General features: G+C 38.2%; 3 protein-coding genes across 7 annotated transcripts in view; 1 reads left to right on the top strand and 2 right to left on the bottom strand.

Moving 5' to 3' along the window:
- Positions 1 to 2,854, bottom strand: part of HMMR (hyaluronan mediated motility receptor) — a 44,939-nt gene extending 42,085 nt beyond the window's left edge. For all 4 annotated transcript variants that reach the window (XM_081233517.1, XM_081233516.1, XM_081233515.1 and 1 more), the window contains exon 1: positions 2,731 to 2,854. In XM_081233517.1, coding sequence (XP_081089643.1) covers positions 2,731 to 2,776 — 46 coding nt within the window. In that variant the 5' untranslated portion in view covers positions 2,777 to 2,854. The remainder of the gene's footprint in view (positions 1 to 2,730) is intronic.
- Positions 2,855 to 3,118: 264 nt separating this feature from the next.
- NUDCD2 (NudC domain containing 2) lies at positions 3,119 to 11,595 on the top strand. 2 transcript variants are annotated; one of them, XM_081230776.1, is made up of 4 exons: positions 3,119 to 3,391; positions 6,170 to 6,218; positions 6,429 to 6,580; positions 8,798 to 11,595. In XM_081230776.1, the coding sequence occupies exons 1-4, from the start codon at positions 3,338 to 3,340 to the stop codon at positions 8,879 to 8,881; spliced, it is 339 nt and encodes a 112-aa protein (XP_081086902.1). In that variant the 5' UTR covers positions 3,119 to 3,337; the 3' UTR covers positions 8,882 to 11,595. The 2 variants fall into 2 exon arrangements, with proteins under 2 accessions (XP_081086902.1, XP_081086901.1); XM_081230775.1 differs by lacking the exon at positions 3,119 to 3,391 and adding an exon at positions 3,398 to 3,632 and having other exon boundaries at positions 8,798 to 11,594.
- Positions 11,596 to 13,525: 1,930 nt separating this feature from the next.
- Positions 13,526 to 20,348, bottom strand: CCNG1 (cyclin G1). Its single transcript, XM_081232577.1, has 7 exons — positions 20,112 to 20,348; positions 18,771 to 19,034; positions 16,890 to 17,143; positions 16,229 to 16,307; positions 16,050 to 16,148; positions 15,631 to 15,825; positions 13,526 to 14,791 (listed from the first exon to the last, which is right to left on the bottom strand). The coding sequence occupies exons 2-6, from the start codon at positions 19,032 to 19,034 to the stop codon at positions 15,634 to 15,636; spliced, it is 888 nt and encodes a 295-aa protein (XP_081088703.1). The 5' UTR covers positions 20,112 to 20,348; the 3' UTR covers positions 13,526 to 14,791; positions 15,631 to 15,633.
- Between the last annotated feature and the right edge of the window lie 379 nt (positions 20,349 to 20,727).

Here is a 20,727-nt window from a genome sequence, read left to right on the forward strand (position 1 = left end):
TTCTGGTTACCAAAAGGGAAACATGGGGAGGAGGGATAAATTAGGAGCTTGGGATTAACATATACACACATACATATCTATATAAAAATAGATAACCAACAAGACCTACTGTATACCACATGGAACTCTGCTCAATATTCTGTAATAACCTATATGGGAAAAGAATCTAAAAAAGAATGAATATATGTGTATGTATAACTGAATCACTATGCTGTACACCTGAAACTAACACAACACTGTAAATCAACTATACTCCAATAAAATTTTTAAAAATTGCTTCCTTTATTTTCAAATGTAAAAATAGCACCCATTTGATACTAGGCTTCTCTGTGAAGAATAATATCATTATCTTCCCAAATGACCTTTACTTCAATTGGGTCAAAGGAACACAGACAACCAAGCAAAACAACAAAGACAGTTCTGGGATGAAAATTGTGTCAGAACAAGCAATACAGCTTTGTTATTAAGGATTGAATATAAGAAATAAAATACTTGGAATCAACTCTACTCAAGAGAGATTCACTGAGGTAACTATCAGCAGATTTTAGAAATGAAGCAACTAAAATTGTCTAGCCCTCAAGATTTAGCTTGGAATAAAGTGACGATCCATCTCTGTCTAATATCAATACACCAGAAAATTTATAAAGCCATGTTATGCAAAGTACAAACTACTACACTAGACTATATTTCTATGTTCCAGCAATTTATACTGTATAACCTCATGTAACTGGAGTCCCAAATCGAAGGCATTTCAGAGTGCTTATGCAAAGCTGACTTGAGATCCGGCTCTTACTTACTTTAGATCTCAGCCTGGAGGTCGCCTCTTCGTTTTCTCCAAATCCCCAAATCAAGCTAGAAACCTCCATTCCACAGCAGCCTACGCATATTGTTACTATACAGAATTTCTTGCAGTTTTGTAATGGGTTATAATAACATACTTATCCATCTCCCATCTTAGACAAAAAGGCTTGAAGTTAGGGACAGTCTCAATCATGTCCCTTTCCTCAGTATTTAGCTCAGGGTTGAGTTTGGCAGTGTAGCAAAGAAAACAGAAAGTTACTTGGGATGTGGGATTGGGAATAGAGTTTTGTATAGTAATCAGCTAGATCGATGTTCAAACCCAGCTTTGCCTGCCAATCAATAGATAATACTATATGCCAGGTTCTTTGCAGTCATAGGGAGAAGATGATGAATAAGAACATTATACTCTCTCCTTTTCCAGTCTAGCTTTAAGACCCCTGGAAAGTTATTTCTATTTGAGACTGATTCTTCATTCACGAAACAGGAATAAAAAAAACAGTATCTACCTCATACTTTGGTTGTTAGGATTTCTGGAGTAATACGAGAAATCACTGCAGTGCCACACACACACACACACACACACACACACACACACACACCATCAAATAAATGGTAACTTATTACTTTTGAAACTGTGAGCCTGAAATTTTGTGTAACTGGCAAAAGCAGTTTAATCTATTATAAAGCAAGCAAACAAACAAATCTCCTAAAAGACACACTGCTGACAGAACTTAGAGTAGGTTCTTTGAATGTCTGGAAAATTATATGGTTCTTGAGTCTTCTAATTAAAAAATATGCTTGTGCTGATCCATTTGCTCCCTTGACCTTCCTTTGTGAGCAGAGGTCTTTTCCATTTGCATTTTAGCTAATAGAGATTGAGGTGTAATGAGTGACTGTTAAAAGTGTACATTATAAAGGAAAAATCATGAGCTTTGATATTAAGCTCTGTCACAGGCTGCTCAGTAGTTACAAAACCCCTTAGTGTCCTCAGCAGTAAAACGAGGACAATATCAGTACCTGCCTCACCTGGCTGTTGGCAAGAATAAACCAGATCTAGTAGGGAAGACCTTAGCATAGTCCCTGCATACAGTTAGTAGCCACTAAATGATGAATGCCTTACCAACCACATGGAAGGCTTCATGGTTACTGTGCTTTTGCACCGCAGTGGTTAGGAGCACAGGATGGGTTCGTGGAGGCCTGGTTTCAAGCCCCAGTTCTGACAGTTTGGATTGTGTAACATTTAGCAAATAGTCTCCATCTCTTTATCAATAAAATAATGAATAATAGGGATTTGGGGGAATTAAAATAGAATAATCTATGTAAAGACTTAGTGTGGTGCCTGGGGTACTGTCAAAATTAGCTCCCATTACTTCATCTATAGTGTTTTCACTAAGTGCTACTGCCATAATTTTACACCCATAAACTGCCTTTACTAATCTTCCTTCTTTTACGCCTGAATGGGATATCCAAAAGAAATCCACAAGTTCAAATCAAAAGCAATAGTAAATATATATATATATATATATATATATATATATATATATATATATATATATATATATATATATATATATATTTTAACAGTGAGGACTTCGGACTTGACCAACAAATCTATCAATGCTTCCTAATTCCTATTCCCTTCCCTCTGCTTTAGTTTCTCCACAGCACTGTTTATTGGCTGCATTCTCCAATTGAATGTAAGCTTCAGGGAGCAGGGATTTTGCTTCGCTCGCTGTTGTAACCTTATCATTCTGAATAGTGCTTGGCATGTAGTAAAACCTTAGCATGTGTTTCAGGAAAATGAATCAATTAAGTGAGCCCCATCCCAGCCCTAAAAACCGCCTTCTATTTGCCTCTGATGAAGGGAACCAAGAGGGCCAAGGGGCGTGAGAGCATCTTCTGTCCCCCAGATCCTTTCCCCGTACGCACCAGAAGGGTCATTGAATCGTTTCAGGGGCGCCTTAGAAAAGGACATGCTGACGACCAGATGCACAAAACCGAAGGTTTCTAGGGTGCTCCTCGGCAACTTCCCGCGGCTTGCTAGGCCCTATTCGCTTCAAATTCAAAACTCCCCGCTTATTCCCCACCCACCCAACTTTAACCAATCGGAAAGCCAAAGTCTTGGGCACACCAATCCAGGACGGGAACATCCATAGAGCATGCGTACTCGGTTCTAGCAGCGTCCAATTAGGTGACCTGTTTAGGTTACCATCCAGTAGGAGACGATTACTGTCGCCTCTCGCCCCTCCCCCTCCCCACGGGCCCAACCCCTACTGGCGTTACTCAATTTTAATGACGCACCAGCAGCATTTGCGCAAGCGCAGTCCACATCAAAGAATTTTCAGTCGCTTTTGACGTCATATTGGTGGCAATGTAATGAATTCTGACTTTACTGGTTCCAGCTCTCCCCCATCGTTCCTTGGATGTAAACTTTTCCGGATTTCAGTTCGTTAAACCTGGGTCCTGCCAGCGTCCTAAATGGCCCCTGAAAGGGAAAAACGAACACGAGCGGAGACTTCAGGTTACATTCCTGCGCATGTGCAGTGACCCGAGCGGAGAAGCCGGGGCGTGGCTCGAACGCGGAGATTACGTGAGTGCGCTCAGTTCGCTCGGTGCCACCGGGGTCGGGAGGCGACTGGAGTATGTCAGCCCCGTTTGAGGAGCGCAGTGGGGTGGTTCCGTGCGCAACACCGTGGGGCCAGTGGTACCAGACCTTGGAGGAGGTGTTCATTGAAGTTCAGGTGCCGCCAGGCACTCGCGCCCAGGATATTCAGTGCGGCCTGCAGAGCCGGCATGTGGCGCTGGCCGTGGGGGGCCGCGAGATACTCAAGGTAGCGGCAGGCTGGGGCTTGTGCTCAGTTTCTTCCCGGCCCCCTCAAATCTCTGAGTGCTAGAGTTGATAGTTTCCTTGGAAAGACTGGTCTGCGGAGGCCCCACCCTCAGGGCCAGTCCTGAGTTGAGGTGGGAATTTGAGTACGCCACTTTTCCTGGCTTTGTTTCTAAGCCAAATGAAGCTGTTTCTTTTGTTCCTCTGCGGGTCTTCAGCCGAGAACTGCTTAACTAGATCGTTGAAGGAACAAATACTTATGGTACCTATACTTTCTCCTAGGCACTGATCTCGGTGCTAGTAGGACAGCGGTGAACGAGCCAGATAATGTTCCCGCACTCAAGAGAGGTTATGCTCTTGTAGGGAGTCATAATTAAACTAATAAATATTTAGGCAGTTATAGGAAAATAAAGATGAAAATAAAGGATAAAGATGTCAGGATGAGGATTCGAAGGTGATGTCAGGTGATTTATTTTCTCATCTGAAATTAGAAAAATTCTGCTCGTTTGTGGAGTGGTTAAGCAGTGTCAAGAAGTTGTGAAGAAAATAAATATCCCTTTTATTCTCATCAGTACCCTTTGGATCTGGTACCCATTTTTTCCTTGTTAAAATGTATAGTTAAATTCAGTTAAGTTGAGGTTAGATTTCTTTCTCAGATTAGATGCCCAAGGTATTTGATGGCAGTGTTGTGTAATGGTCAAGGGATACTACTTGGTAAGATACCTGGCTTTGTCATTTTTCCAGTTTTGTAACCTTGGGCAAGAGATTATTCATTGTTTAAGCCTTCATCCACAAAGTGGGGTAATTATAGTACCTTTCTCAGGATTGTTTTGAGCATAGCATGGTGAGCGAAGAGCTTGGAGTAAGTAGTGACTGGTATGTAATAAGCTCACACTACGTGTTAGTTATTATTATTTTATATGAAAGCGTTTTGAGTGCCTCAGAGAAAAGGAAGATCCATGTGAAAGACGTTGATTTATGTCAGCTTGGATCTTGATGACCTTTCTGAATAGCTGTGCAATTTTGTGCGGTTTACTGAACGGTGATTTAATATTACACTTCAAATTTACTTTAGTAAATTTAGTTAATTTGCAGTAGCTTAGGGAATTTAGCAATAACTCTAACTCTGGGATTTTAGACAAGTAGGATTTTTTCCACTGGTATTGACATGAAAAGAATGTGTTTTCTTTTTTTAATGTGACGTTTTAATTTCATTTCCTACAACAAATCAAAATGGATTTTAGCAGATGCATTCTCTTTTAAACTTATATTTTGCTTCTTTCTTAAAACGAGTTTCTGAAAAATCAGTGACAAGTCATCTGACCTCAGATGTACAGTATGTGCTTTAAAATTTTTTTAATGCTAAATTGCCCTACAAAGAGATTGAACCAGTTTTATTTATTTATTTATTTTATTTTTCTTAACATCTTTATTGGAGTATAATTGCTTTACAATGGTGTGTTAGCTTCTGCTTTATAACAAGGTGAATCAACTACACATATACGTATATCCCCATATCTCCTCCCTCTTGTGGCTCCGTCCCACCTTCCTTATCCCACCTCTCTAGGTGGTCACAAAGCACTGCGCTGATCTCCCTGTGCTGTGCGGCTGCTTCCCACTAGCTATCTATTTTACATTTGGTAGTGTATATATGTCCATGTCACTCTCTCACTTCGTCCCAGCTTACCCTTCCCCCTCCCCGTGTCCTCAAGTCCATTCTCTATGTCTGTGTCTTTATTCCTGTCCTGCCCCTAGGTTCCTCAGAACCATTTTTTTTAAGATTCCATATATATGTGTTAGCATACAGTATTTGTTTTTCTCTTTCTGCCTTACTTCACTCTGTGTGACAGACTCTAGATCCATCCATTTCACTACAAGTAACTCAATTTTGTTTCTTTTTATGGCTGAGTAATATTCTATTGTATATATGTGCCACATCTTCTTTATCCATTCGTCGATGGGCACTTAGGTTGCTTCCATGTCCTGGCTATTGTAAATAGAGTTGCAGTGAACACTGTGGTACATGACTCTTTTTGAATTACAGTTTTCTCCGGGTATATGCCCAGTAGTGGGACTGCTGGGTTGTATGGTAGTTCTGTTTTTAGTTTTTTAAAAGTTTATTTTAAAAGACATCATTTCTTCTTAATATCCACAGGAGAGCTCTTCTTGTAGTTTATTATAGTTGGTAAAGTTAAAGCATTTCAGATATTAACTTCACATTTGGCCAATCAGTGATCAGTAGTATTTCTTCATCTTCTAAAAATTAAGGAGCCCTGATCTTTCTGTAGAGAGCCCTGTGTTCTTTGTCGTAGTATATATTCTGTAGTGTAAACTAGGTTCTGTTTCACTTGCTAGGAGGGAACTTAGGGTTGAGCACCTATCAGTGTGTTGAAATGGTATAAAATTTGATCTCCCTACTCTAAACAAATTAAGTAATTATATGTGGATTAGATGGGAAGTAAGGTAAGTCTTAAATCATGAAAACTTTATGAAAATTAATGGAATTTCTTTATTTTTAGTACTCATATGTTTATTTTTCAGGGCAAACTCTTTGATTCTACAATAGCTGATGAGGGAACGTGGACTCTGGGTAAGGGTAATCTATTATATTTCTTAGAATCTTTTTAAAAATTAATTTTGTCTTGGAAATTAGTATGTTTCTCCCGGCTGTAGATTTGCAGCTTTGGAAGATATAGTAATGTATTGAAAACAATTGTATGTCAAGATTCCCTAATGATTTTTGAAAATACAAATTAATGATTAACTCTGATTTCTTTGTGATTTTTGTTTGTTTGTTTAGAGGATAGAAAAATGGTCCGTATTGTTCTTACAAAGACAAAGAGAGATGCGGCAAATTGTTGGACTTCTCTTCTAGAATCTGGATATGCAGCTGATCCTTGGGTGCAAGACCAAATGCAGAGAAAACTTACATTAGAGAGATTCCAGAAAGAAGTAAGTCAGATGAATGTATGAATATGTATAGTTAAACATCTTAAACTCATAGAATAATTATTATTTGAAATTAAAACTCAAATGTGGTTTTAAAAAATTGCTAAAATTCTTCAAAGAAATTTTTTAAGTTAAATGGTTAGAAAAATGACTGGCCTTTCTATATATGGATTTGCATGCCTCAACTAAGACGTCCTCATGCTACAACTAAGAGCCTGCGTGCCGCAACTAAACATGCCGCAACAAAGATGCCGAGTGCTGCAACTAAGACCCAGTGCAGCCAAAAAAAAAAAAAAAAAATGTCTTTGGTCTCTTTCCCTACTAGTACATACAGATAAAATTCATTACTTTTAACTGCTTTAGAGTGTTCCCTAGTTTGAGTGTATCGTTATTATTTAGCTGTTTCCTCTTTGATGAGATTTAGATTTTTCTGTTTGTGTCTATTTCAAACAGTTTGTACTTTCATCTCTGAAAATATTCAAATTCTCCTTTAAGATAGATATATGGGAGAATTATTACTGGATCAAACCACTGTTAAAGTTTTGATGGATAATTTCCATCTATATGATGGTGATTCCCAAATGTATGTCTCTGGCCTGGACTTTTCTCCTGAATGTTGGACTTGCATATCCAGCTGCCTATTTAACATCTTCACTTTTTTGTCTAATAGACATGTCAAACTCAATATGTCCAATGTGAACTCCCTAATTTCCCTCCCACATTTGTCCTACCTATGGCCTTCTCATCTCACGTGATGGAAACTGGTTGTTCAGATCAAAAAAATCTGGGGAATCATCCTCCATTCCTCTCTGTCTCACACCCTATCCAATTGTCAGGAAACCTTACTGGCATGGCCTTCTAGATATATTAGGATTTGACCACTCATCACCACCAACTCTACTACCACTCTCACCTGGACCACCTCTAACGTCTTGCCTGGGTTACTCTAATGACCTTTTAATTGTTCTCTTTACCTCTACCCTTGCCAAGCTACCGTCTTCTGAAAATAGCAGTTAGAGCAGTCCTTTTAAAATGCATGTCAGATTATATCACTTCTCAGAACTCTTTCACTCAAGTAGAAGACAAAGTCTTTTACAAGGCCCTGGTCCTTGATCTGGTCCTCCATGGTGTCTCTGACCCTCCTCTCCTACTGCTGCCCCCCTCATTCATTCTGCTCTAGCCATGCTGGCCTTTTTGCTGTTCATTAAACATGCCTGGCCTTTTGACTGCAATGGTCTTCTCCCAAAGCTTAGCTAATTTCTTTACTGTTTTCAAGTCATTTCTCAATGAAGCATACTTTGATCATTCTATTTAAATACTCTAATCTCCTCATTTTCCTTACTTGCCCTACTTTTCTTCTTTTTTTTTTTTTCCTATACTATAGCACTTAGGAACTTCTAACACACTGGATCATGGGGTTGGCAAACTATGGCCACTGGTCAAATCCAGCCCACTGCCTGTTTTTGAAGGAAAGTTTTACTGGAACACAGCTATGCTTATTTATTTGTGTATTGTCTTTCATATAGCCACAGCAGAATTAAGTAGTTATGACAGAGACTACATGACCTTCAAAGCCTAAAGTGTTTACTACCTGGCTCTTTACAGAAAAGCTTGCTGACCCCTGCTCTAGGTAATTTAGGGTTTATTTTTTGTCTCCTCCTGTTAGAATGTAATCTCCACCAGAATATGGATCTTTGTCTATTTTTTTCATTCTTAAATTCCACATGCCTCTCATGGTGTCTTCTAAACAGTAGGAACTCAATAGATGTTTGTTGAATAAATGAAATGCCTCTAAAAATACTGACGCCAGAGGTAGTACTTACTTACTCCATAAGATTGTTGTGAGGACTGAGTATTTTAAAATATATATAGCTCTTAGAACCCTGCCTGGCATGTAATAAGCTCTCAAAAAATGCTAGTTATTAAAAATCTGTTTATACACTGATGGTAAAGTATATGTTTGCCTATACACTTGTCAGTATTGTAATATGCATATTGATCTTCTAAATATTTGTAAATATGAAAGTTTAAAAAGTACCTCATAGTTTTAGGTTCCACTTTGGTGATTACAGTGAGGTTTGATATCTTTTCACATGTTTATTGTCCATTTAGATTTCCTTTTTTGTCAATTGCTGGTTTATATCTTTTTACCATTTTCCTTTTGGGTTACTTATATTTTTCCTTATAAGTTTTATAATGTTTTTTTTCCATGTTTTTCAGAATCCTGGTTTTGACTTCAGTGGAGCAGAAATCTCAGGAAACTACACTAAAGGTGGACCAGATTTCTCAAATCTTGAGAAATAACTGCCATCTTGCTGCATTTTGTGGATCCTAGCAGATGTTGCCAACTTAATGAAAGGAACAGATTATGTGGTGGAAGAAAAATGTGAATATCTGCAGTTAACAGATTGCAAAATATATTTAAATATGGTTCTAAAAATTGCATTCAAATATGAGTTACATAGCAAACATCTTAAATACTGTACGAACTATTCTGTTGATATACGGTAACTTTTTTTTGGACTTGTTTTTGCTCAGCATGAAGTTTTATATGCTGCATTTTACTAATTTCATATTTAACCTGTATTTTTAATACAAAAGTCTGTAGGGTATAGACCATGTGAAATGACAGGGTGCCATCAGGGAAAATTAAGTTTTTCTTTCAATAAGTGTGATGCAGGAATAATTTTCAATAAACTTTTCTAAATAGGAATTGTGTACCCCTTTGTCTAAGTGTACCAGTTCATACAAGGAAATTGTATTACTGGAAAAAATTTTCAGAAAGGAAAAAACAATCCACAGATATATTCTAAGTTAATTTTAAGAGTTACTGAAAATTTCTGAATTAGTATATTATTTCTTGAGAGATGCCTTTAAATCAAGAAATTGAAAAATAATGAAAAACCTATCAATAAGAATAGATGAGTGCAAAAGAGAATTGGTGAAGTGAATATGGTTATTGGGTGAATCCTTTGTTAGTGACAAAAACAAATTATAGTCAATGGTTATAAGTCAGTGGCATCATTTTGATCTCCAGTGATCCAGACATATAGGTAAGAATTATCTTGAAGTTTTAATTCATCCTTTTTATGTCCTTTCTAATTTTAAATATTTTAAAGTCTTAAATGTATTGAAAAGTTACAGGTACCCAGAATTGTTTTCTTCCTGACTCTTCAGGTGTGTGTGTAAGTTGATAACTTGATTCCCCGTCACCTCTGAGTACCTTAGTGTGTATTTCCTTCGAAGGACATGCTGCTACATAGCTACAACACAATCATTAAAATCAGGAAAGTAGCATTGACACATTATGACCACCTAATCCTTGGACCTTCATTCCATTCAAGTTTACTTATTGTCCCAGTAACGTTCTTTCTAGCAAAAGGGTCCAGTCAGAATCATGCCTTGCCTTTATTTTATTTTTTTTGCCGTGCCACATGGCTTGTGGGATCTTAGTTCCCTGACCAGGGATTGAACTTGGGCCGCCGTCAGTGAAAATGTGCTAGGTCCTAACCACTGGACCGCTAGGGAATTCCCCATGCCTTGCCTTTAATATCACGGTCTTCAGTCTGCTTCAAACTGGAACAAGTCTTCATTTTAACCTTGACTTTGACAGCCTTGGCTATTTTGAAGATTACAGGCTAGTTTTGTACACCTCTGTCATTGTGAATTTTGTTTGATATTTATTCATGATTAGAATCAGGTTATGAATCTTTGACAGGACTGTTGCAGGAGTGATGCTGTGTTCTTTCTGTATCCTAAGTTATTAATTTCAATTTGTCCTTTTTCTGATAGTGTTTACTGTTGGCCTGCCATATGTGTGGGTTTCAAATTCTCAGATTCAACCAACCAAGGATAGAAAATAGTAAAAAAAAAAAAAAATCCAGAAACTTCCAAAAGAGCAAAACTTGAATTTGCCTTGCAACAGGCAACTAGTTACATGGCATTTACATTGTATTAGGTATTCTAAGTAATCTAGAGATGATTTAAAGTATTGTGGGATGGATGTGGGTAGGTTATATGAAAATACTATGTCATATTATTGAGCATCTGGATTTTGGTGTCCGAGGGGGATGCTGGAACCAATACCCTGTGGATACTGAGGGACGACTGTACTTAGATCACTGATTAAGTGGTGTCTGTCAGTCTTCTCCACTATAAAGCTATTCTTTTCATGTTTATGGTTAAGTATTTTGTGTGATGTAGTTTCAAAGTACCACCTTGTTTCTCATCAAACTTTAAATTTATCTATATATACTCATGATTTCCACTTTATTCATTGGGTTAAAATCTATTATTCCCATTACTTTGATCCTCAAAATCTTTTCTGGATTTGGCCAGTGGAAGGTCATTGTAGGTGGCTTCTATGCCCTTTTGACATGTCCCCATCATTATTTAAGCAATTTCTTATTCTCTGGCATAAGATATACCAGACTTATTATAGCTTTCCCTACCCTAGCACAGGAATCAGCCATTTTTCCCAGGAGCCCTGGTTCTCTAGTGAAGAATGGTGTTTAGAAGCCAGGTTCTATGTGTTAGTGAGTAGTTGCTGTTGGTGTGTGTTTATTATGCATATATTTACATCTATATATTTATGTATATATTGAAAACCATGAGTTCACACCTACTTTCATTTCTGATCCCATGGGGTTCATTTTTGCTCTCTCCCTTTGTATAAAGCTCCTTTCGACAGTGAGATACCTGATCCCTATTATCCTTAATATATTTGGTTCACTATTCTAGGTCATCTTCCCATGCGAATACCTTTCTCACTCTGCTCAGGCTCCAAAACCCTATGCCAAGCAGAGATAACCCGCCTCACCTACTTGGATCCTAATGCCACACTCTGGGCCACTGTGGCCCAACCACACCCTTTGGCAAGATACCTATGATGTTCATTTTACCCAATAACTTTAGGAATGAGTTGTTGGAGAAGAGGCTTTTTTCTTTTAATTGGCTTATCTATGTGACATTAAAATTTTTTAATGTTTTGAATAAACATACAGTAAAATCAACTTTTTTTTTTTTTTTGCGGTACGCGGGCCTCTCACTGTTGTGGCCTCTCCCGTTGTGGAGCACAGGCTCCGGACGCGCAGGCTCAGCGGCCACGGCTCACGGGCCCAGCCGCTCCGCGGCATGTGGGATCTTCCCGGACCAGGGCACGAACCCGCATCCCCTGCATCGGCAGGCGGACTCTCAACCACTGCGCCACCAGGGAAGCCCTAAAATCAACTTTTTTTGTTTGTAGTTTTGTGAATTTTAACTTATGTAAAGATATGTGTAAACACCTCCAAAATCAGGAAATTGACCGGTTCAGTCAGCCCAAAAACTCCTTCATGCTTTATAGTCACACCCTACTCCTAGCCTCAAACCCTGGAGTCCACTGATTTAGTCTCTGCCTCAGTATTTATTTTTCAAGATCTTCATTTAAATAGAATCATATATAATCTTTTTAAAAACATAGCTTTGAGATAATTCACATACCATATATTTTACTCATTTAAAGTGTATAATTCAGTGGTTTTTAGGATAGTCACATTAAGTTCAACCATCACCATCGTCAACTTTAATTTTCATCACCTCAGAAAAAAAACCCCACCAAATCCCTACTTTTTAACTATCACCCCACCCAGCCACCCACACCCAACCCCCTGAAGCAGCCAATAATTTACTTTCCATTGAGTAGATTTCTCTGTTCTGGATATTTCATGTACCTGGAATCATAGTGTGGTCTTTTGTTTCTGGTTTCTTTGACTTAGCATAATGTTTTAGAAGTTCATCCATGTTCTACTATGTGTCAGTGCTTCATTCTTTCTGGCTGGCTAAATAAAACTCCATTTATAACTACCACATATTTATCCATTTGCCAGTTGATGGACATCTGGGAAGTTTCCACCTTTTGGCTACTGTGAATAATTCTGCTATAAACATTCAAGTACAAACTTTTGTGTGCATCTGTATTTTCATTTCTTACCTAGGAGTGGAATTTCAAGTTTTATGGAAACTGTTTAATCATTGGAGGAACTGCTAGATTGTTTTGCAAAGTGGCTACACCATTTTACATTCCCACCAGCAGTATATGAGAGTTCCAGTTTCTCCACATCTTTGCTAACATGTGTTATGTGACTTTTTGATCCTAGCTATCCTAGTGAATATGGAATTATATCACATTGTGGGTTTTTTGTTTTTTGGGTTTTTTTTGTGGTACTCGGGCCTCTCATTGTTGTGGCCTCTCCCGTTGCGGAGCACAGGCTCTGGACAAGCAGGCTCAGCGGCCATGGCTCATGGGCCCAGCCGCTCCGCGGCATGTGGGATCCTCCCGGACCGGGGCACGAACCCGTGTCCCTTGCATCGGCAGGCGGACTCTCAACCACTGCGCCACCAGGGAAGCCCAGGAACCTTCTTTTATAAAAGTTTTTCTTTCACCAGTAATTCTGTACAGTGTCTACTTTATATTTTGTTAGTTTAAACGTCAACAGTTCAAAGTCATATATTGTTTCAGTTCCAATAATAATAATTAACAAGTGATCTAAGCAGATTAACAACCACCTGCTGGAATACTGTTTAATTAGATAATAGGGTTGCATAGAACTTCAGGTGGGCTGAATCTGAGGGTGAATTTGTATTATGGATAGCCATAGTAGTGATGAATCTAAATAATAAAAGCGACCAACAGTGTATAAACACCGACTTTTGAATGCATATTAAGCATATTTAATTGTCATCATCCTGTGTCTATCTTTAAAAAACCATTAGAAAGGAAAGTGTCAATTAGGTAATAGCCAAAATCTTATATAAGATATTTTGTTTCTCCTACCATGCATCTTACTTTTGTGCTAAATTTAAATACAGTGAGTGAAGACAGCTTTTTATTGTGGTTCTATTATCACAGTGCCAAAATAGTTAATTAAATTAGAAGAGAAACAAATAGATAACCACCCAGCAAAGGAATGCATTTCAGTAACTTTATTGAAAGGTATATCCCTTAGTACCAAAACATAACAGTAGTTGGTTAGGTGACCTCTGCCAACTCAAAATTAACACTGATGTATTCAAAATATTGAAATTTATCAGTCTTTTGGGAAAACTGGAAAGTTATCCATAAAACATGGTTTACAAAAGTATAAGATACACTGTGGTTCTTTGGTTTATTTTCCAATGCATATCTCCCCATAACATGATGTCAAATTTGGGTAGAGCCATCCTGGATGGATTCAGGCTACACATTATACTAACTGTTTATAACACTTTAACACAGTAGATCTCCTTAGGTTCATGAAATCCTGAACACTACCTCAGCAACCTTATAATTATGAAGTTACCTACTTACCTTTCTTAGTACTTTCTTTTGGCACAGTAGGGGCAATTAATGAAAGTATATTCTCTCCCTTTAAGTAAAATTCTAAATTAGAAGCAATGACAGTTTCATGAAAACAGTGCTTAGTAAAAACTTCTGGAGTGTTAAATCAGAAAGTTTTCAGAGTGGCGTTAATTTGAGTTACTACTACAATAAAAACTAATTTTCTAATTTTCTTGATGGGACTAGACTGAGGCAGTAAATTTTGTATAAAACTTTTTAAATCATGGATATAAACATCACCTGTTTTCTAGAAAAATATTAAAGATAACTTAATATGCTGAAATTAATAGGTCTGTAGTTTTGCTTTATATAAAATGCCCTCAAATTTAAATGTGATTCCCATGTAGCAATAAAGTCCACATCTCTGGATTATATATTACTTGCATTATGGGTGCCAAGAAACCATTTTCACTGCGTAGAATACTGACCCTTATTATGCCTTAAAAGTGCATTTGTGAAGTGGTGGTTTTGATGTAAACCTCATATTTAAATTTAAATTTAAATTAAGTAGGTTACCATTTTTAACACCACCTAAATACAATATATTGACCCAATACAGAAAGTTGGATCAATGTTAGAAATGAAGATTCACAGTTTACCTTCCCAGGCTTGTCATTAGCATTTCACATTTATGCTGTTAGCTTTGATTTGTATGCTTCACAGGTGAATTCAAATGTGAGTAATTCCACCATAGGGTAATGTTAATTAGGCAGTTTTCCCAAATCTGAGAACACCAATGTTAATCTACTTGTGATGTTTTGAGGCTTCACAGCTTAAATCTGTTATAACATTATGGAATCCACAGCTCAGGATTGTGGAGAAAGGCTTCAGAAGAGTTTTTTGTTGCTGTAAGAATCCTATTTAATAAACAAAAAAAATCAAGTTATCAGAAGTCTGCCAAACACAAATATTACTTACTACCTGTTAAAATATCTAAGATTCATAATCACGTCTTACATAGATGTGTTCTATGTTAATATTTAGTTTTGAGTAGGAAGAAATCACCAACATGAACTAAACTTAGATGGCAAGAATGTGTATCATATATTTGTGAGGAGGCTTTACATCTTCTTATGCATGTAAATACTCTCCAGTGCTCAACTACTAGAGCAATGATACACATATAGTTGAGATGTATTATGATAAAACTATACAGTTGAGACATCCCGGCAGTTTCTAGACACTCAATGTAGAGACCACCTGTCACAACTTACTTTTTAAGTACAATACCCAAGTTCATACTGATTTTGCTAATAAGCTAACAGTCTCAAATTAGTTCAATGTATGGTTCAAACTTTTGGTCCTGCTCCCTTACTCAGGCTTGTGTAACTTTAAATGAGCCAAAGCCTAAGTCTACATATAGCAAAATGATGTGAAATTGAAAAAAAATAGTTTTAGTGCTACTTTTAAAGTTCAGGTTCTTAAGGATGCTGCTTTTTAAGCTGAAAATTTAATGAAATGGCTAACATATATATCAAAGGTTAAGAAAATTCCTTACTCTTAGGGTGTTGTACCTTGAGTGTAGTAAATGCCCTCAAATACTAGCTGACTAGATCAGTGAAGTCATTTTCCCCTCTGCTAGTCCAACTCCATTTTTTTTTGAAAATAATGCAGATTTAAATTCTTGAATTGCAGAAGAAAATTATAGCATCAGAAAAGTCTCTCTACATGGAGAAAAACTATGAACCAAATTTACCAATTAAGGAACCATTTCAGGAATTGTTGGAAGGTGGGTTATCCTGTAGTAACTATGCTTCAGTTGCCGTGCAGTACGCCCAGAAACAATCCATTTCAACTTCTGAACATTTGGTTTGGAACACTTGTTTGATGAATATTCAGTTAAACACTTGGATACGAGCTCTTGCCAGAAAGTCAAATCTCTGCCATTGATCTGTGCATAAATTAAAAAAATATATTCCTTAAAATAAAATTCCTACAGTATTTAATTATAGTAATAGTTGCAATCTTATTAACGTGTGTTTCCTCGTCAAAAAAATTTGAGGATAAGCTACCTAAGTTTCAAATAAACACAGGACATCTCATTTTACTTTAGGAACAAGTGGTTTAGTTTCTTTTACAGCTGTCAACAGGATTTAGGCTATGACCTGGACATACCTTGGAATGTTTCTGAAGACATTCTACTCCTTCTGTTAACTCCATACACCTCTGTGCCTGGATCTCCAAGGCAACGATAGACAATGCCAACACAGATGGCTAAAAGAGATAAATTTTAAAGTAAATATTGAATATAAAAGTAGGTATATAAATAGGTTTAATCTTTATAAAATATTTACCTTTGCTTTAGAAAATATGATCCTGCAGTAGCATGCCTTAAGTTGAGCTTCTAGTCTTTCAAAATTAAGGCTATTCCTCCTTTAAAAAGAAAATGAAATTAATTTTATATAGATAATTTTACATCAAGTCAAAAGAAATTTTTAGAAAAATAAGTCAATTTTAAAGTGAAGTTTATGCACACTTATAGAAAGTGAATTATTTGAAGTAAAGAATTTCCCTTCCTTCAGAAACATTAACTTCTTAAGGATACCATATATGAATTTTAACTGATTTGGGCCAAAAAAGAAGTATCATGCTACAACTCCCAAGCTTTCTTTTCATTTTAATAAATCTATTTTTGAATCTGAAGTTCCTTTTTCCTCCATACATCTGTGTTAGATGCTTCCCTACTAGGTTCTATAAGTTAACTAGTCTATAAATGGAAAACATAATTAAAAAAAAAAGTTGAAATGTCCATCTTAAGAATTCACAGACTTCAAGAAGCTACTTTTGACTGAAAGTCTTCTCACTTCTTCTGGAGAGTGAAGTGAAACTCAAGGAGCTTAGCTGTCATTTTACTTATTTTGATTGGAATTCTCCCAGGATATTGATTTTATGTAACATCCGGACAACATCATTCTCATTTCCAAATCTGCTTTGTTAAAAACAAAGATCACATACCTTTCATATGGCAAGTTCTCTTGAAGGAGTGAATAATAGAGTTGTAGAAACTGAAAGGCAGTAGTAGCTTTGACTTTCCAACACACCTTCTCCAACACAATCTTTTCCATTCTCATCAAGTCTGAAACCGTGAACCTATACTGGCTTATTCGGATCAAGTCAGTTGCCAATGGGACATTCCTTTCCTCTTCTACTGATTTTACAGCCAAATAGAAGCAGCTCAGTCCAACACACCCAAGGTGCTTGGGCTGTACCTAAAAAGACAGTAAGTCCATGTCTTTACCTTATTTCAGTTAAAAAAACATAAAGGATAATCTAGAACTCAACCTATCACTTCGAAAATGTGTCTTTGAGGTATATTTCTCAGCTGTGAAGGACTTAACAAGATCCACTGATACCTCAACTGTAGCCTCTTAACCATATGTACCCACTTGGAACCAATTTTTGAGTAAACAGACTAAGTTTCAGTGTAATGTGTGGCTTCAGCACATAACAATTCTTACTTCTTTTGGTTTGTTTAAATCAGTGCAGAATGATAAGCAATAAGCTACTAGGTCAAAGGCTTATATGAGGACTGAAATACCTTACAGCTTACGCACAAAATTTCTTTCCAGAATGCTGTGTTTTTCCAGGCTGTTTTCTTTGTAGTAACACATGTAAAATGTTTTAAAATACTATAGCACATACTGTTTACTCTGCCTGTAAAGCTCTATTCACTACCAATATTTTAAATTTATTCATCATTTTCTGAATGTCTACGAAATTTGTCACAGTCAAAATTCTGTCCACTTTAAGTTCCACTCAATGGAAACTTTATGAAGCCTTTACCAGTATTTGTGCTCTCCTCTTCTTAGAACCCCTTCAGCAATACATTTATGCCTCTTTTGAGGTATAATGTAATCATTTTTCTTATTATTCCTTGTGCTATATAATAGTTATCAGTGCAAACATTACTGCCACTAAGATTATAATACACTTAAGGGATATATGTACGTCATCCATCTATGTAACATTTATAGTCAAAGTTAGTGCCTGCACATGGTGTCTGAAGAGTTGTTTAATTAGGCTATTGAAAAAGTTTCTTGAACCATTCAGTACACATTGTGTTCCTCCCATATGATGCATTCTGTTAGGTACTGAGGACTAAAAGATGAGCTGCATTTTAACTGTCACGTTACTTCATTATCTACCAATGACCACTGGCACACAGAGAAGTCAGATGTATTTTTAACAATTAAGCTCTGAAAGCTACACAGATGTCCTGCTTATCCAATACAGGGAAACAACTATATATAAATGCTCCTTCAGAAGATACTCTCTCTCTATTATATGCAAACTTAGGCTGGAAATGACAAGCATAAGCACGACTTGGGTAAATTTAAGGCTAAAACAATTAGAACTTTATTCTATATGAATAGAGATCAAGAAATGTACTCTATGACCAGATGGTTGACAACATCAACAAAAAGGAAAAAAAAAAAGAAATATAGTCTAATTCTTAACCCACAATCTAGCATTCTGCCTCTAACACATGTCTTAAAATTTAGAAACAGCAGCAAATAAATGAAAACACCCAACCTATCAAAAAAGACTTGTAAAAACAACAGCCAACTCTCCTACTGGGAGACTCTGCAATGAATGATTTGATATTAGACTATTTTTCAATGTCAGAAGGTAAGTTGAATAAATGATGCATCACTCTTAATTAAAAGGAAGGGTTTCATCAGTGCTGTAGTACACAGAATTGCCATAATGTTTTGGCTCCTTGCTGAAAACGAAAAAGGTCAAGTTATGAATACCAGCCCAAAGCTAGCAATACCACCTCCAAAACACATTGAACAAAACCACGAAATATTCAGGGTAATGTAGCTTTAGACGTACCTTCATTTTAGACAGGAATCTGTCCAGTAAATTCACAGCTAGAGAAAATGTCTCCGTGTCAAAGCCAAAGAACTGAGTTAGACTAAGGAGATCTTTTACTTCAAAGTCCCTCAGTCTTGCAGTCATTCTAAGGCCATTATCGTGTGCAGATTCAATTAGTCTCAAGCCGCAGACCTTTGGCTGACATCTCAACTCCTGTTCCAACAGGGCATTCAGCTGGTGTAGCAGTTTCTGAGAGTCAGTTGTTGTCAGTACCTCTATCATCTATATATAGAACAAAGCCCAGAAAGGAGTGAAAGAACAGCCCTTCCTGCCTTGTGTTGTGCCAGGTGCATTATAACACAAGTCTCCCCTCCCTCAATGCTATTAGTGAATCTAAGTCACTGAAAAATGCCATCTGTTATTCTCCCCCTCCGCAACCAGTTGGTCACATCCTAAATTGTTGAGTTCCTAGAGGGCAGTAGCCATGCCTTTTTAAAGAAAAAAAATGCAAATCTTCATGCCCAAACTTTGAAATTAGATGGTAGCATGTATCCTGCCATTTATTAACAATGTGAACTGTTCAAGTTAGTAAATTTTTCTTAGTCCTCAATTCCTAATCTGTAAAGTGGGTATAAGATTATTACCTATTTCACAGACACTTGTGTGGAATGAATGGGATCATCTAGGTACACAGGTACTTAGCACATACAGTAGGTGCCTAATAAACACTGGGCAAAATTAATGAGCTTACTTCTAGTCTGTAAAATGAGGCAATATCTGCCTCTTTGAATGGCTGTGAAGATTAACCAAGATGATTCAACTAAAGAGTTTAGCATAGTGCTTGGCACTCACTGCTCAGTAACTGTTAACTTTTATTGATGTTAGGAAAGGAAGCTTAAAGGGAGTTATGGGCGCACGCAGTCAGGGCGGGAGGTTAATCCAGCCTGCAAGAGGAATCTGGGAGTTTCATTAATTTAAGACAATACTGAACATCTACTATATGCCTGCTCCGGGCACGGGCTAAGCCCTGGACACACGGACGGTCCCTCCTCGCAACAACCGAAAGACAGGGAAGCAGAAAGAATCCTTAGGGTTGCGCGACGGAAAGGTGGGCAGATGGAGAACCGCAAACTTCAAGGGTCCAACTCTTTGGCCCCTGGGCTGGGACCGGGCCCATAAGACACTAAGACATCTGAGGAGGTCGCATCTGGCCCCGCCCCTCCATGCTCGTACTAGCCTGAACTTGTTGGTCGGGGAGAGTTAACCGAGGAAAAGGGCTCGAGACCTACCCCTCACCCCGCGCCCCCCAACCCTGCTCCCTACCCGCACTCCGAGGTCAACCCCGAAATCCAAGCTCACCTTGATCGCGACTGCAGCTCCTCAGCGGTAATCACCCTCCCCGGGCCTGCTCTCACCTCACCCCAAGATATTAGAACCGAGAGGCCTACGAGGCGAGAGGGCTCGCGGGCAAGACGGGAGAGGCCCGGGGAGGGGGAGCCGTCTTGGGTGGAGGTCTCTGCAGCGCCGCCGAGACGACACTGCCCTCCTCGGGGTCTGCTCGGAGCCGAAGGGGCCGCGCCTGGCCTCCTGAGTAATATATTGGAGGGCGGGGTTTTCTCGCTGCGGTGGGAGGGGCACATGGGAGGCATTTTCGCCGCTGATTGGTGTAAGTCTTATGATGGATGGCTCCTGCTGTCCAAAGAGGGCTGGTCCGTAGAGGGAAGAAGTCCGGCCAATCAGCACACGCTTTTCAACTAGCCCGGAGTCGAATTCTCCGCCCCTTGAGGCCACGCCCCCTGCCTCTAGTTGTCTCTCATTGGAGGATTTCCCCAAGTGTCTTCAATGAAGAGGAGGGGGAGCTGAACGCTGCGCACACCAACCCAGGCCCGGTAAGGCCTCTGCTGGCGGGTGGATTGGCCAGAATATCATTCCAGAATGTACTGGGAGTTTTCGTTCCGTTCGGTTTAGTAGAGTG

The sequence above is a fragment of the Mesoplodon bidens genome (genome assembly GCF_964165515.1).
Source record: "Mesoplodon bidens genome assembly, chromosome: 4".
NCBI lineage: Eukaryota > Metazoa > Chordata > Mammalia > Artiodactyla > Ziphiidae > Mesoplodon > Mesoplodon bidens.